General features: G+C 41.7%; 2 protein-coding genes across 4 annotated transcripts in view; one reads left to right on the top strand and one right to left on the bottom strand.

Annotated features, from left to right (window-relative positions):
- Nucleotides 1-973: 973 nt before the first annotated feature.
- Nucleotides 974-3,416, top strand: FOXC1 (forkhead box C1). Its single transcript, XM_066579266.1, has one exon. The coding sequence runs from the start codon at nt 1,320-1,322 to the stop codon at nt 2,787-2,789; it is 1,470 nt and encodes a 489-aa protein (XP_066435363.1). The 5' UTR covers nt 974-1,319; the 3' UTR covers nt 2,790-3,416.
- A 10,479-nt stretch (nt 3,417-13,895) lies between these two features.
- Nucleotides 13,896-16,534, bottom strand: part of GMDS (GDP-mannose 4,6-dehydratase) — a 621,910-nt gene continuing 619,271 nt past the window's right edge. For all 3 annotated transcript variants that reach the window (XM_066579263.1, XM_066579264.1, XM_066579265.1), the window contains exon 12: nt 13,896-14,247. In XM_066579263.1, the coding sequence (XP_066435360.1) occupies nt 14,185-14,247 (63 nt within the window). In that variant the 3' untranslated portion in view covers nt 13,896-14,184. The remainder of the gene's footprint in view (nt 14,248-16,534) is intronic.

The raw sequence follows: 16,534 nt of genomic DNA, 5'->3' as shown, positions 1-16,534 counted from the left end.
TTAATAAGATGTTAATAGCATAAATACAAATACACACAAAGCTCCAGGCAGATGTCCAAGGTACTGGTGTCCTGCTCCGGTGATGGGACCAGCTGCCACACTGTGATGGGCACATGCCAGTCTGCAATCACCTATGATAATTCGGGTGTGGGATATTAATTAGGAGGTATTTCAGTGAGCAGTGTCTTATCTACACAACTGAGGCAAAGCTTTGTATTTTGTTTAACCCATCCAGCTCCAGAGAGAGGGTGTAGAGCTGCCCATGAGCATCAGTGGTGGGCACATGCTGCCAATATTGCTGCCACCTGGAAACAAATTAGTTTATTTTTCTAAAGCACATAAACTGTACCCAGCTGTGCTGAAGTGTATGGGGTGCCCGGTGTGTGCTGCAGTGTATTACTGAGGGTGCCTGGCTGTGTATGAGGCACCCGGTGTGCTGCAGTGTATATTACTACAGTGCCCGATCTGGTGTGTGCTGCAGTGTATTATGTGGGTGCCCTGCAGTGTATGTGGTGTTCGGTGTGTGTTGCAGTGTATTACAATGGGTGTCCGGCAGTGAATGCGGTGCCCGATGTGTACTGCAGTGTATTACTATGGGTGTCCGGCAGTGCATACAATGCCCGGTGTGTGTTGCAGTGTATTACTATGGGTGTCCGGTAGTGTATGCGGTGCTCGGTGTGTGTTGCAGTGTATTACTATGGGTGCCCGCCAGTGTAAGCGGTGCCCGGTGTGTGCTGCAGTGTATTACTCTGGGTGCCCGGTGTGTGCTGCAGTGTATTACTATGGGTGCCCGGTGCCCGGTGTGTGCGGCCAGTGGGCAGGGTGTGTGGTCAGCGCCTGGGATCCGGCACTGCTGCCCCCGGAGTCTGTGTGAGCGTCCCACTCCCTCATTGGCTGACAGCTGTCCGGGGGCGTGGTCTGGAGAGTCTCGTAGAAAAGTGCTCGTAGAAAAGTCCCTGCCTGCTGACGGATGCTCAAAGTTCACAAGTTTTCCCAATGTTCCCCGAGCCGCTGGGAGCCTGAGAGCTGCACCCCGGTCACCGGCCCCGGGACCCTGCCGGCTGCTAGCACTCCCCGGGAAGGTTATCTGTATCCAGAGACAGCCGGGAGCGCCGGGACGAGACGCCGGGGATCTACAGAGGAGACGGCAGCATCCCGGACAGACTGTGTGCGGTGACCTGCATGCCCGGCCCGGGCTGCGGCTCCGCACTGTGGATTGTGTATGACACTTGGCTCCTGACCCCCCAGCGCCCACCTCTCTCATCAGTGCCCGGGCGGGAGGCTGGCAGGCTTGGCCTCCACTAGGAGGTGGCAGAATCATGCAAGCGCGTTACTCAGTGTCCAGCCCAAACTCCCTGGGTGTTGTGCCATACCTCGGAGGGGATCAAAGCTACTACAGGGCAGCAGCAGCTGCGGCAGCAGCCGGTGGGGGCTACACTGGCATGCCTGCCCCCATGAGCATGTACACCCACCCGGCTCACGAACAGTACCAGGCCGGCATGGCCAGAGCCTATGGGCCTTACACTCCTCAACCTCAACCCAAGGATATGGTGAAGCCCCCCTACAGTTACATCGCTCTCATCACCATGGCCATCCAGAATGCCCCCGACAAGAAGATCACCCTGAATGGCATCTACCAGTTCATCATGGAGAGGTTCCCCTTCTACAGAGACAATAAGCAAGGCTGGCAGAACAGCATCAGGCACAACTTGTCCCTCAATGAATGTTTTGTCAAGGTGCCCAGGGACGACAAGAAGCCGGGCAAAGGAAGTTACTGGACCTTGGACCCCGACTCTTACAACATGTTTGAGAATGGCAGCTTCTTGAGGCGGAGGCGCAGGTTCAAGAAGAAAGATGTGGTCAAGGATGGGACCAAGGAGGAGAAGGACCGGCTGCTGAAGGAGCACCATCCGTCCCAGACGCCCTCCGGCCAGCAGCAGTCCCAGCAGAGACAGTCCCAGCAGGGAGAGCAGGACAGCAACAGCCAGCCGGTGAGGATCCAGGATATAAAGACCGAGAATGGCACCGCTTCTCCCCCCCAAGCCATGTCTCCTGCCCTCAACCCCGTGCCCAAGATCGAGAGCCCGGACAGCAGCAGTATGTCCAGCGGCAGCCCCCACAGCATCCCCTCCAGCAGGTCCATGAGTCTGGACACGGCCGAGTCCCACCACCAGCACCACAGCCAGGGCTTCAGTGTGGACAACATCATGACCTCCCTTCGGGGGTCTCCGCAGGCCACAGGAGAACTGGCCACCAGTCTGATCGCCTCTTCCAGGACTGGCATTGCCCCTTCTCTGTCGCTCAGCTATTCCCCGGGTCAGGGCTCCATCTACAGCTCCCCTTGTAGTCAGAGCACCAGTGGTGCCAACTCTGCAGGGACTTATCATTGTAACATGCAAGCCATGAGCCTCTACTCTGGGGACAGGTCTGGCCATCTGTCCGCAGGCAGCACCCCGGTGGCCACGACAGTGGAAGAGACATTGCCCGACTACTCCATCACCACCACCAGCAGCTCTGCCCTGAGCCATGGCAGCCAGGAGCACCCTCACCAGGGCAGGCTGCCTTCATGGTACTTGAACCAGTCGGGGGATTTAGGCCACTTGGCTGGGGCCACCTACCCGGGACAGCAGCAGAACTTCCACTCTGTGCGAGAGATGTTTGAGTCGCAGAGAATTGGCTTGAACAGCTCCCCTGTGAACGGTAATAGCAGCTGTCAGATGTCCTTCCCCTCCAGTCAGTCTCTGTACCGCACATCAGGGGCATTTGTGTATGACTGCAGCAAGTTCTGACCCCCAGAGAAGAGGGGCTGCCTTCAGTAGTGCCACATTGTCCAGAACTCTTGTAAAGACCCCCCTTTAGTTTGTACAGACTGCCAGGTTTGTAGAGGGACAACACGTAAGTTCCACAGGTTGTTTTTGTAAGGTTATCTTATTTTCCTATGTTACAGAGCATATATATATGGCGAGCTTTCTATATGGACATGTATATTGCAATATAGTAATTTATTTTTTAATGTCTACATGGATAATGAGGACCAAACCAGACAATGTTGTCCATCTGCTTGTGTGAACATTTGAGTTTTCGTTACAACAAAAAAGGGAAATTGTACCCCGTCTATGTTACCGGTTTGTTTCTTCTGAAGGCATAGTAGTATTGTGTGTTTCCTAATAAATGACCATTCTATGTCAACGAGAAGAACGTCTACTGCTTCCTAAACTTTATCTTCTCCCATTAATGGAAAGTCATTAATAGAATGAGCAGCAGGGCTTGTCAGGACAATTAATTACCCCTCCGGAGGGGCGTGATAAGAGGAGTCAACTATCCCTATTGTCTGTACTGTGCCAAAACTGTCCAAAACTATTGTACCAATTCACTAATTTATAAGATTTCATAATAAAATATATTTATTCATGTAATAGATGCGTATACACAATTATGTGTGGACAGATATATAGACCGACCGAAATATACAAGGTATTGAAGCTTTACTATAGGTAAACAAGTTTATGTAAAAGTATGTGTGAGTCGATATATATACTTATCAGATCGATCGATCGATCTAGTTATCTACCTACCTAGCTATTTATCTATCAAGATGTATGTGTGCGTGTGAACAATTTGTTTGCTTTTTCCAACTCATTTACCAATCTGTGGTGTACATATTAATTATTTATTCTCTCTCTCTCTGTATAGATACATATAGAGAGAAAGAGGTGCATATTTTACACGTATAATATATATTTTCTAATACGTATAATATTATTTACATATATCTACGTATAATATATATATATATATACAGTTTTCAATATATACATTTAAAATGCGTATATATATATATATGCATACATACACACATATTATATATATATATATATATACATACACACATATTATATATTATATATATATATATATATAATATAATATGTGTGTATGTATATATACACATACACTCTTTCTTCCTCTGTATGTATTTTTCATTGCTTCTTCTTGGCTGTGTAAGCAGTCACTACTGTGGGGTGAAGAATAAGCGATGATCTTGTTGCTCCCGTCTGTAGACTCAGTACTCACAGTAGGTGGATGGCCTGCTCACACATTTCAGCTGCTTTTACATAATAACGCCATTTTGCCTGCTCGCTTTAACCTTCGTCTAGCAGTCAGCTGCTGGGCAATGCTCAGACTCCCTTCCCCCAGATACAACAGGAAATGCAGTAAATTCATTAGCTCCCAGTGATCCACCCTGTCAATCAGTATTGGAGGGCTGATTAGTTGATTACAGATATCTAGGCCTCAGACACCTAATCACAGGGAGTTATCAGACTCTTATCTAGAGAGACACTTAAGACTCGTTACTTCTTCACTGTCCAGTTTATTGCTGATACATTTGCGATCATTTTATTTCAATTCAGCAAAACCTTCAGCGCTCTTCCCATTAATGAACGGATGTGTTTAGTGCAGAGCACTATTTGTATATCTTTTATTTTACATACCGAGAAGTATTCATATCTAGACAGTATCACAAACGAAGGCAAAACAGGATACACCTTCCATAAAACCAGCACTGTAGTAGAACAGTCATACATTTCTGGATATGGTCAGATAAATATTTTGAGGATAAATTTACTTTTCTGTCTTCTTCTTGTCTACTGACACTTGAAATTCTCCTTGGTGGTCCAGGCACGTCAAGTATGTTGTGGTCATTATTTCTGTTCTAACGTGCTGCAGCATTTGTTTACGCATAATACTAATATATGTCACCTTCATTATTAATTATTATTACTATTTTATTTATTTATGGATCTAATCATGAAATATCCACATATCTGTTTATCATCCATCTATCACCGCATTATAAAATATTTAACAGCATATTATCTATCTATCTATCTATCTATCTCTAGCTCATATCTATATCTATCATCATATTTACTTATCTATACTTCATAAAATACCGTTTATATAAGTATCATCTGATTCTATACTCTCTATCATCTCTCTCTATTTATGTATGTAAATGATAACATCTATGTCATGTATCCATGCAGGTATAATATCTGTGTATCTCTTAATTCCGTTCACTGCCCCGCAATTAAAACAGCGGAATACTTGGTAGTTTCATAGCTGGTATATTTAATATATTGGATCTTCGGTTTGTATATTTAGTATATTGTATCTTTAGCAGCAAAGAGCGTTCATTAAATATATAAAGTATGAATGTAACATAAAAACAATTATATACTTATCATAGTCAGAAATAATAATTATGACATATTTGTCTCGATATATTTTCAATAGGGGAATTGGGCTGATGGTAAAAAAGGAGAATCCTTTGGAATTGCTTCCCAGCTGTTACCTACAGTAGGTGTTTCTAGATTGGCACCAATGACTCCAGACTCTGGCTGATGTTCAGCATTAACATAATTGGCTTTTTATTTAAATTGGGAGAACAGGTCTCTACTCATAGACACCAAGTATGATGATTAGTAATTATACAGTGTATAATAATATTCCGATGGTAATAGTGATTGGGATAATACCATTATTTATTATTGTTAATATTAATAATAACATTTGATAATATCAAAATAATAATAGTGACAATACTTGTAAAACAAACTATTAATAATCGTGAGGGCTGGGAGATTTTATTTCTGCTTATTAGATGGAGTGTCGAAAACAATTTCTCATTGTCGGCTTTCATATTGACAATAGTTTAAGGCTGGAATCACGCATGCAGTTTTTGTTGCATTTTTTATGCAGTTTTCCGATTTAAAGACTGTAAAAGTATAAAGGAAAAACGGATATTTCTCTCTTTTGTATCCACTGCTGTGTTTGGCTAAGAACTGCATTATACACCGCCAAAAAGACTGTATGTGTAATTTCAACCTAATAATTATATACTGTATATATCTAAATATATATGTATATATATGTTTAGATGTGAGATAGATAGATAGATAGATAGAAATGCTGTATGCTACATCCAAGTAATGAAGTTCCAGCAGATGATAATATTATGTTATGTGATATATGTGTGTCTGTATGACTGGAGCATGCTGTGCATTTTGCAGTGTGTAGGGGTATGGCTGGCATGTGTAGTGTTTTGTGGTGTCCTGTTTAGCGTTCATCATTCAGAAATAGGCAAGACAAATATGCGAGGGGCATGACTAATTGTAGGAAAATAACATGGAGCGCTGGCGGCCGCCGAGGAGGGCACAGTGCTCGGGGCAATAGCTGCATGCGGGCAACTATCAGTGCACTACCTACCTATACAGAGGTCAGTGCTCCTCTGTACACGGAGCCGGGGCTCTCTGGTGCTGCATGCATATGCCGCTGCAGAATGTACAGTCTGTTCTTGTTCTGGTGGATAGAACTGGATAGTGCTAGAACTGTGCAGCCGCAGCACCCTGCGGGAACCTAGACAGGGTGGACACCAATGCCTGTAGGTGAGCTAGAAATGCCTAAATAGTTCATACTGACTAGAAGATTAAATGTCTACGACACATAGAGAGAGACTGGACCCAAAACACAAACAGACACACATATATACAACTCAAAGATATAGAATAGATAGATAGATAGATGTCAAACTTTCTGTATACACTGTCTATCTATCTATCATCTATCTAATCTGATCTCCAATAATACAGGTGTGAGTGACAGACGAGTATACAGGGATTTGGGGTGGGTAGACATAATTAGCGATATATGGGCACTGTATACTAATCAACAGTCTTGTCTAGATTTAATGGCAGATTCGATAGAAGTAGAGTTTTCGGACTTGTTTGACACATACAGACTCACTAGTCTTCCTACATTATTCGTCAAATAGGTATATTATTGTAGCTAAAATTACTCTGCACTTATTAGCTGCGTTTTACCAGAACTCCAAAACTATAGAAAGTCCGCTAGCTGCATCCAGAATATTTTTTTGATTACAGAACACACATATGTATATGAAATTTATTTTTTTAAATTGTGTATAGCATTTAAATATAATGAAGTTATAGGACCGCAATGACAGCGGATGGATGGATAGCGACAGATATTTACTAACAGATTGAGTAATAGACAATTATGAGACCGATCTGATAAATTAATACATTTACTAATACATGTACACAGTCATTAGATCCCTCTATCTGTAAGTTTGTAAACAACCTATTTGTTTTTACTAACACATTTACCAATCTTTGGTGTACATATTAATTCTTTACTTTCTTTCTTCCGTCTCTCTATATATACAACAAATAATATGAAAACCATGGATTGGTAAATTAATTTGACAAAAGGAAACAAATCGTGTATATATATATATATATATATATATATATATATATATATATGATTTATCTCCTTTTGTCAAATTAATTTACATACAAATTATATACAAATTAACCATATTTATTCACTTGTGATAGCTAGCTATATATATATATATATATATATATATATATATATATATATATATATAAAACTATCGCGAGGGGATAGATGGACAAACAGGTATATAAATGCTGCAGCAGTATATGCTCTCTCTTTGTGGCTGTCTATCGGTGTGCTATGTGATGTATGTGTGTGGATGAGTGGAGGCCTCTAGATGTAATTATGATCAGACTCATAAAGCCATTCATTTCATTCCAGAGCTATAAACAAATGTCGCGTTAGGCCAAGATTGATGGGCTCTATGTAATAAAAGCAGGTCTGGTCAGGAAGGAATAAAACTCAATCACAGACTGGGAATCATTTTTCAGGGCGAGGAGAGACAGGAGAGGGGGACTGGGGTCACACAGGGGAGAGGATGTCACAGTGTATAGGCAGCACTCCTGTAGCAGTCTGAGCTGAGGGGACCCAATCCAATTAAGGACACCCTTATTGTGTGTACCTTCAGAGCGGCACTCATTATATGATCATCTGTGTAAGTTTTTCTTATCTCTACTGCACTAAATTAGGATCTCAGGCTATAGATTCTATATCATTAGGTTGCACTAAAATCTACTTAATGATATAATTTTTAATTCAGAATACGAAGGTATGTATATATCGCAGTGCATTTAGTATATCATAGAGTCGATTATTACACTTCGTCCCGTTAGAAAATGTTTTATTATTTGTCAGGTAGATGATGGATAGAACAAATGTTATTATAGTCTGTAGAATGTGTCGATAACTACATTCAGTGAGGTTCCTATTTATTCTCCATGTCCGGCACCTTCATGTCCCACCAGCTAGTCTACAGAGAAGAGGTTAAGAAAGTGTTCTCAGAGAGAAACAAAGTCATCTTCATGTAGATGTAATACTTTTAGCGGCTTTGTTATACTATGCCTGATGAGGAGACGTAAATAGTCTCCAAATTTCGCTGTTCAATATAATTTTAGTTATTTTTTTTGGTAGGCATTAAATGTATCCTATCTGCAAGAATATGATTGTTTCTCTGAGAACTAGCTAGTGGCACAGGCGCTGGACCAGGGCTGATCCCGCTCCCTCCGCCGCTAATTAATAGACGCTGGGTCTATCGAATGGCATGGAGCTGTACATTGCTATATGGAGACATAAGGGACTACTAGCACAGGGTTGCTATTGTGTGTCGCACACAGGCGACTTCTTGTGCTTCAGTCAGCCATCACCTCTTCTAATTACATTATTACAATCACTGCTCTACCTCCATAACAAATCACCTCTGGTCCTATAATAATCACCTCTGCTCATAGGCCGCATACATTATGATGGCTGGCCGGGAGGTGTAGGGATCATAGCATGGTGGGGTGCTACTGCGGTTCCAGAGACAGGAACTGCAACTGACTATTTCTGGGACTTCATCAACTGCCCTGCTGCACTTGGTTTTTGTTTGGACTATTTCAGAACAGTCATCCGCCAATGAGATCTTCTGTAGGGTGATCGCAGCCCTAAGATTCGTCTGAACCCTCAGTCCTGTAGCAGTGGCACCGCGGGATCAGCCCGGCTGTACCCTCTACTCCCCTCTCCTATCCCAGGGATGAGGTATCTATTCTATGTTCCAAGTGCTGGAGCCTGAGTGAAAACATTACCAGGAAGTTATACAGAACCATCATTATATATATATATATATATATATATATATATATATATATATATATATATATATATATATATATATATATATATATATATATATATATATATATGTGTGTGTCTGTGTACATAGATAGATATGAGATGTAAATTGTTAGATATGGATTGATAGATGATGTGAGATAGATAGATATGTATGTAGATGATAGATATATAAACATAGATAATAGAATATAAATAAATAGATATGAGATGGATAGGTAGATAGATAATAAAAATAGATGGAGGACAGATAGATAGATATCAGATAGATGGATATGAGATAGATATGTAGGTAGATAATAGATATAGAAATATAGATAATAGAATATTACTAAATAGATAATATGAGAGAGAGATAGCCAGATAAAGATAGATGGATACATAAATAGATATGAGAGGTAGATAAAGATAGCTATGAGATAGACAGATAACTCCTGGCAGTATATATGTGCAGCCGCCTCCTCTGAGTGCAGGTATGTCGTATATGCAGACTATGAGTTATGACTCTGTATATTGTGCCCTCTCCGCAGCCTCCTGCACTGACAAGTCATGAGAGGTGGAGGAGGAGAGATCGCCTGCAGATACATTAGCTGCTAATAACTCTTGTTCTCCTCCAGTAAACCTGTAGAGAACATCTCACTACTACACAGCTCGGGGTGTCCTACAAGTTATCACAGCCACACGGGGACCCTCCCTGCCGGTGTCACCCCATCTAAGTACATACAGAATAGTATTACAACCGCTCGGTGACTGTTGCGGCTGGTTATTTCCTATTATCGGCGGTGCTGAGAGATACGTTTGTCTATTATTGGTTGCTGTTTTGTGTGTCTGTAGATGGGCTCCTATTATTACCATCATCATTCTAACTGTACATCTCACAATTATATTATGACGATGGGTGAATAATATATATTCTATATAGTGACACCTGCGGGCTTCTGCGCCTCCCGCGCAGTGTGCACAGTACATAGCGCAGCAGGTCTGCACCGAGCAATGGCCTCCCTGAGTGCGACATCCGCAGCAGTTCTAGACCATCACATGAAGAATAGAAGCGCCTGGGGAGACTGCTGGGAGGGGAAGTGTCCAGGGGGCCATATAACAGCCGGCTGGGTGCTGCAGGGCCACACTCATCTGCTTCCCATTAGCAGCAAACCACTGCTGACCCGGGTCCTCCAGCACTTTCAGCAAGGTGTCCTCTAAGGACACTCTTCAGAAGCCAGGTGTTCCACATCTCAGGCCAGGCCCAGACTTTCCACTGAACACCTCTGGAAGGCTCCTTCTCCTCCATCATCAGTGCCATACAAAGAGCCCTCTCTTCTCCAGCACAGGCGGCCCCCACACTACACACACACTACAAAAACACTCATTCCAGCAAAAAATATTCCCTCCTTCGCTAAATTACTCAGAGACTTGGATGTCATAATTAATTAATACTGTGCCCAAAAGGAGGAAGCCCATGAAAAATTACTCCCAACTATTGGAAAACGTTGTCTCACTCCTGCATTGTACTTTTCTGAATATTTATACATCCTTTTTTTTTAAATTCTATATTTATTTAATTTTTATATACAAACAAATAAAAAGTTTACAATCATATAACTCTTTACTAAATATTAGATTATTTACTAAATAAGGTGGACATGACAGTTTGTGCATTCTACAGGGGAGTTGTGAAGTTTTAGGCAGGTAATCACCTATAGCTCTGTAACATTATATATATATATATATATATATATTAATTTTTTTTTATTATTCTCCTTGCATAATTTAATATTTCTATCTTTTTTATATTTTTATTTATATTTTTACATTCTTAACATATAAAAAATATATAAATGGTTGTGGCATACAGCACATAAAATAATTCCATCCCTCTATTGCATTTATAGAAGTGTAATCCATACTCCCAGGGTGGGTAGGTTCTTCTATAACATAACTGAATCGACTTTTAATAAGGACTGCAATTATAATAAACTTTATGTAGAAAATAAATCACTTTCCTTATTCACTCATCATGTGACTAATGCCTATTTTGTCTCTTACAAGTGTCTGTCCATCCTTTGCTCTGAGTTATTCAGTAATGTCGAAGCTGAATCCTATACGCAACGTGCCAAAGAAAACACTCAATACTTTGTGCTATTTTTCCCTTTTTCTTTAACCCCATAAAACTTTTTTTTCTAAAGGGCTGCATTTACATCTTTGAATCTTTGCAAATATACAACACATTTACTGTTTCTTCTGATGCCTGACCTCAAGTTAAGAAAAAAAAAATGAATGGGATTTAAGAGGGGAAACTTGATGGAAGATCCTTTAGTGCAGTATGGGCTTAATGACCTCTGCATAACCCGGGTGCCTTGGCAAAGGAGCCTTGATCAACATTTACTAACTTTACAGCTTTGTAGGTATAGTCTTTCTACTCTCTGCCATCATTTCAGCTGCTTCAGGATCCTGTGCCTAATTATAGAAAGGAGAAACAGGAAAGGCATATGAATGGCACTATTCTGAAGGTGCAGGGGCCTGGATATAGAGGAGCTTTTTGTCACCAATTCTGTACTAGGTTACTACTTTCAAGACAACTTCAAACCTCCCCGTACACACTTCTTACACTTAACCACATTCTCAAAGGAGGCTTTTGAGCTATTAACTTGCATTACTGAAACGCGCATTTGCAGAGTGAGTAAAGCTAACCCTAGATGCAAAAACTATTTCCCCAACACAAAAAGTTTTCTGATATATTTTTTTTTTTTGCAATTGAAATACTTGTCAGTAAATGGGCGCACGTTACATTAGTAGATACTTTATTGGGAGAGTGATGTGATTGGACAAAACAGATTGTTTGTGGTACCAAAGAGATAACAATTAGTCATGAGAATCTGTACATATATGGTCAATAGAAGTCTGTAGTATATGTTGATGGCAAAAAACTCTGAAGACAAAACACGAGTAAAAATAGTTTACATACAGCTTTTTTTTTTTCCTGGAGCAAAAACATTGTTTTGTGGTAGTTTTTCAAGCCGGAAGTGGATTCTTAAATAGTGGCATGTGTCACTGCTGCAGATCCCCTCATCGATTTTATTGAAACTTGAACTGAAAGAAAACTTCTACGGAAAGTCTACATCTACACAGGTAAATTGGCAGAAGGGTATATATATATATATATATATATATATATACATATAGAGAGGGTATACATATGATACGTAACCATGTCTACCAATGTTAGTGTTGACTGTATTGGGTATAAGAAATGGAGGGATATGTTGACAATATGTGGTTTATGAACCTTCTGACATATTTCTTTATCATATATCATATTCCAACGGATACACAAGTTTTGGAGTCAGTAGATTGAAAGCCCCAGGTTAAAGATGTGTTGGTAAAAGTGGCCATAAATATAAATGTACTTCAATATGTTGAGCAGTCCAATCTTATTTTTAAATTGGAATGGTCCTCAAGAATGGAGCATACATTAATAGATATCTGCCACAGTATGAATGACTTTACCAATGGAACGCCATTGGTATGCTGGGAGTTACATCTGCATTACCTCGCACGCACGTCTCTTGGTCCTAATAATATTGAGGCTCTGAGATTGTTCCCAAGTGATATTTTTATTACCACAGATTGAACTGAGCTTTTGTTTCCTATAGACCGTGATGTTCTCATGTACCTTCCTGGATCAATTCTTGACGTCCTGGGGCAAACCATACTATATCACATAACTATATAATAGTGGGAGCGCTTATATATTTTATTGTATAATAAATACCATTTTATAGGACTTTTCAATAAAATGTGCTATAATATTACATTCTGCCTCTAATGCCTTGATTACCTAGCTCGCAGTCCTCAGGGTATGGAGGTTTTCTACCGTTGGCCCATCTGCTGTCATCTATGTCTGCTTTTTAAAGAAGAATGTTTGCAGAAGTCCTAGAAGTTTAGAAAGTTAATTTATAGTGTAATAACTGTGTGCGATATCTGCAATACAACGCAGTAGCCTAGTATCTGCCTGGTCTGGCACATAATTATTTTACCCCCAAAAGCTGAAAAATTTTTTTTTTTAAAAGAAACAATTAAATTCCGTGTTTCCCTGTAATGCCTGTTTTTTGCTGGGCAGGAGTGCAGCAGTTAGAGCCGCACAAACCCGCGTCACCATAAGGATCCAGTGCGATTATTGCTCAATCCCTTCTGCAAATGTTCTGGGTCACAGTTATGCTTATTTGCACGTGCATGAGCGTAGCGTTTTTGGAGAACAACAATGCTTTTTTGCCGCACATCGGCGTATTCTACTCTACTTTTTGCACTTGCAAGGCATTCATCTGTGCGTAGCGAAAAAATACGTACCGATTGAAATGGTTAATTAGTCTAATGAGCTCCAGATGTGTTCTTTTTCCTGCGCAATTATGCAGTGTTTCACGCATCCCCATTGACTTCTTTGGGGATTTTTCTGCGCAAATGGGCAGGAAAGTGGAGCGTACTACGTTGTTTGAGTTTTTGCACAGCTGCAACGCGCAGAAAAAATACGCACATGTGAATGAAGCCATTGACATCAATGTGTTCTCCGCTCTGCGTATTGCACACACCATTTTACATGCGAATACGCGCCCGTATATCGCCAGCCTTGAGAATAAACAATATACTATACAATTGCTTGCCATTTCCACATTCTGATATGAGCCATTCGTATTTTGGGGTATATGATATGATTGGAATGACCAGACGAATATTTTTTTTTACAAAGCAATTTATTAAGAAAGAACAAATGTGAAAGAGCTAGAAAAAAAAAATCAAGATTGATATATTGTTGGAGTTCAGAGCATTTATAGTAAATGACTTCTTAAGTATCAGCACATAATAAGTAGCAAAAGAGACCCAACAACAGGAATGAAAATATAACAAACATCCCAGTAATAAAAAAGGACAAATGTAAGTGACTGCGGACACTGTGCGCCGATTATACGTACGCCGGCCAGCAAGTCAGAGAACAAGGATCATTTCAATGGTAGAGCTATCTATAAGGAGTGATCGGATGTTGTGATTTAACAGGTCGCCCTTATTGGTTCTGAAGGGTTCAGTAGGGCGGCTGCTTCAGGCGTTGGGATTAGTTTCCATCAGATGAATATCTGCTTCTACCATTTCTTTTACCAGTTCCTGCAATGAAAGAAATCAGTGTTAGCAGATCCCAGTATAGGTGGTTAGCGCACATGGAAACAGCTTAAAACTGTCACTCTGCATTTACAGATATATCCCACTGTAGTCAGAAATAATGGAAAGAAAGCCTGAATGCATTCAATGACTAATATTAATAGATGTAACAAGAACAAGACCGGACGGTGAATGTGGATGGCTGTTATACAAGTATAAAGTCCGTACGTCTTTGGCTGAACTTCAACCACAACTTCAGATAATCTCTATTGCGATCCTTTCTCTATATTGTCATGCCATGTTATGCTGAGTGCGCAATAAATGAAAAAAGACAAATGTCCCTCCAGTTCAGCCTGTTTCCACCCCCCCCCCTTGTTGATCCAGAGGAAGGTAAAAAAAAACCCTAAGGCCTCATGCCCACGGACAGAGCAGCATCCACCTGCTGTTTTATGCCACGCGGGGATAAACAAAATAGTCCCCACTGGCGATCAAAAAAAACAACGCACTTTTTACCGCATTTTTCCACGGTTTCTCTTAATACTATATTAATGGAGACCTCAGAAAAACGCAGCAAAAGAGAACATGCCACAATTTTTTTCTCGCGGTGTAAATCAGTGGCAGAATCCCGCATGCAAGGACTGGGCCATTAGGTTCAATAGAAGCTAATAGCTGCGTTATTCCACTGCGGATTTACACTGCGGGGAACGCGGCAAAGATCCGTCTGTGGGAATTGACCCTAATTAGGCAGAAGCCAATTTACCCCATTTGGTGGAAAAAAATTCCTTATCGACTCCATAACTCCTGTTCTCCCCGCTTTGTTTACAGGCATGAGTTAACCTGTGTAGGGACGTCACAGACTGCTGCAGCCATATACAGACCTAGTTGACCTCTGAGGTCTATACTTGGCTGCATGCAGCAGATGACTGCTGAGGTCTATGCTTGGCTGCTGCAGCAGATGGCTGCTGAGGTCTATACTTGGCTGCTGCAGCAGATGACTGCTGAGGTCTATGCTTGGCTGCTGCAGCAGATGACTCCTGAGGTCTATGCTTGGCTGCTGCAGCAGATGACTCCTGAGGTCTATGCTTGGCTGCTGCAGCAGATGACTGCTGAGGTCTGTGCTTGGCTGCTGCAGCAGATAACTGCTGAGGTCTATGCTTGGCTGCATGCAGCAGATGACTGCTGAGGTCTATGCTTGGCTGCTGCAGCAGGTGACTGCTGAGGTCTATGCTTGGCTGCATGCAGCAGGTGACTGCTGAGGTCTATGCTTGGCTGCATGCAGCAGGTGACTGCTGAGGTCTATGCTTGGCTGCATGCAGCAGATGACTGCTGAGGTCTATGCTTGGCTGCATGCAGCAGATGACTGCTGAGGTCTATGCTTGGCTGCATGCAGCAGATGACTGCTGAGGTCTATGCTTGGCTGCATGCAGCAGATGACTGCTGAGGTCTATGCTTGGCTGCATGCAGCAGATGACTGCTGAGGTCTATGCTTGGCTGCTGCAGCAGGTGACTGCTGAGGTCTATGCTTGGCTGCAGCAGTTGACCACTGATTGAAATGGCTAATTTGTGTAATGAACTCTAGATGTGTTCTTTTCCCATAAAAATTACGCAGTGTTTCCCTCATCTCCTAGTGTAATGCGCGCCCATTTGCTCACCCCCCTTATTGACTTCTATGGGGACCTTTCATCGCAAATATACAGAAAAATGGAATGTTGTATTTTTTTTTGCGTGTCTGAAATGCGTGTCCAAAATATGTAAATGTGTACGAACCTAGTCAAATCAATGGGTTCTATTCTCTGTGTATCGCACACGTAAATGCGTCCGTATGAAACCGGCCTAAGTATGACCCTCTACTGACTGGGAGCTGAACCATTAGATCGCTGTCTGCGTAACATATGAACACAGCATATTGCAAACCGTGTTCCCAGGAACCTCTAGGCTATGGCTCCAGCGCTGAAGCGGCGATCACAGAGATTGATGATGTCACAGGATTTCCTGTGAAAAAAAGGGCTAAAAGACATCCTGAGAAAACACAAACTGCGCCTTCCCTGCCTGTTCCTGCATGTAGATCACTGGAAACGGCGATCTAAAGGGTGGTTACCGTCATGCCTCTGTTATTAGTGATCTGTATACAGGGACATGCAGGGAACACGCAGATGATATGCGCCCTGTTACTGAATGGGGCAAATATAACAAAAACAAAAAAGGAAAAAAATAAAGTGTAAAAAACTCAAATATTCGAGTGCGCTATATATTTGCAAACCAAAGGTTCTCATAGAAGTCAATGGGGCGCGCA

Source organism: Eleutherodactylus coqui, chromosome 9 (genome assembly GCF_035609145.1).
Source record: "Eleutherodactylus coqui strain aEleCoq1 chromosome 9, aEleCoq1.hap1, whole genome shotgun sequence".
NCBI classification, from domain to species: Eukaryota; Metazoa; Chordata; class Amphibia; order Anura; family Eleutherodactylidae; genus Eleutherodactylus; species Eleutherodactylus coqui.
Note: the sequence above shows the minus strand (reverse complement) of the source record. Positions and strands in the feature narration are given on the sequence as shown.

What these genes read in the sequence shown, in the direction of transcription:
- FOXC1 (XM_066579266.1), top strand. Translation starts at nt 1,320, where the DNA reads ATGCAAGCGCGTTACTCAGTGTCCAGCCCAAACTCCCTGGGTGTTGTG.